The sequence below is a fragment of the Trypanosoma grayi genome (genome assembly GCF_000691245.1).
Source record: "Trypanosoma grayi strain ANR4 Tgr_2342_V1, whole genome shotgun sequence".
Lineage (NCBI taxonomy): Eukaryota > Euglenozoa > Kinetoplastea > Trypanosomatida > Trypanosomatidae > Trypanosoma > Trypanosoma grayi.
Window position 1 is genome coordinate 1 of NW_008827960.1, and position 857 is coordinate 857.

Consider the following 857-nt stretch of genomic DNA (forward strand, 5'->3'; position numbering starts at 1 on the left):
CCCGGACAACACACACACAGCACAAGTGAGTGCAGTCGCGGGTGAATTAAACAGCGCCCACCCCACAACGGGGCAGCAATGGAATGAAATGAAAAACATTAATATGTGTTCAGCCTCCAGGGCCGCACGCAATTAAAAGGATACCACCCCGCCCGATGCACACACCCACACACAGCTCATCAGCACACAGCCGCAAAGGCCATCGCTCCCAGGAGCAGCAGTGCACACACCGCCGCAGGAACGCTGCTGCCATCCCCGGGCAGAGCAGACTTCGCACGGCCAAGCTCCTGACTGCGTCAGCATCTTCATTCGCTACGTTCTCAGCGCTGGCCTTTGCCCTCGAGGCCGTCTGCTCCGCCTTCTTTGCCCCCTCCCCCCTCCCCAGTCACCTGCACTGCAGCAGCACCTCTTTCGGCTTCCCGGGTGTTTGCTTTTTCGGCCACAATCGCCCCCGCACTTCTTTACTAATGGGAAGCAGCCGAGTTCCCCTTAACGTCCTTGGACGCACCGCGGACGATGGCACGTGCGTCCTTGGCTCGCCGCGCTGCCGCTGCCGTGGTCACACCCTGTGCAGGCGTCGCAACTACTCCTGCCGCTTCTCCGGCACTGAAAGAGACGGCTGGGCAGCACATAGCCACCGCACACCACAAGCACCCCGTTGGTTCTAAGCGCCTCGTGTCCCCCTTCATTCACCGTGGGCAGTGCGCCCCGTGCAGTGCACAACGGCGGTGTGCTCTCCTTAGTCGGCGACTGCAGCCCGCCAGCAACGCAGGAGGCGGCGCAGCAGCAATCACCCACAGCACACAGCGCACATCCGCCACTCCCGGTACCTCCCCCTCCGCTGCTTCAGATCGCCT

At 62.3% G+C, this 857-nt stretch overlaps 1 protein-coding gene across 1 annotated transcript; it reads left to right on the forward strand.

Annotated features, from left to right (window-relative positions):
- Nucleotides 1-155: 155 nt before the first annotated feature.
- Nucleotides 156-668, forward strand: DQ04_23421000 (hypothetical protein; the record flags this gene model as incomplete). Its single annotated transcript, XM_009318163.1, has 1 exon — nt 156-668. The coding sequence occupies one exon, from the start codon at nt 156-158 to the stop codon at nt 666-668; it is 513 nt and encodes a 170-aa protein (XP_009316438.1).
- Between the last annotated feature and the right edge of the window lie 189 nt (nt 669-857).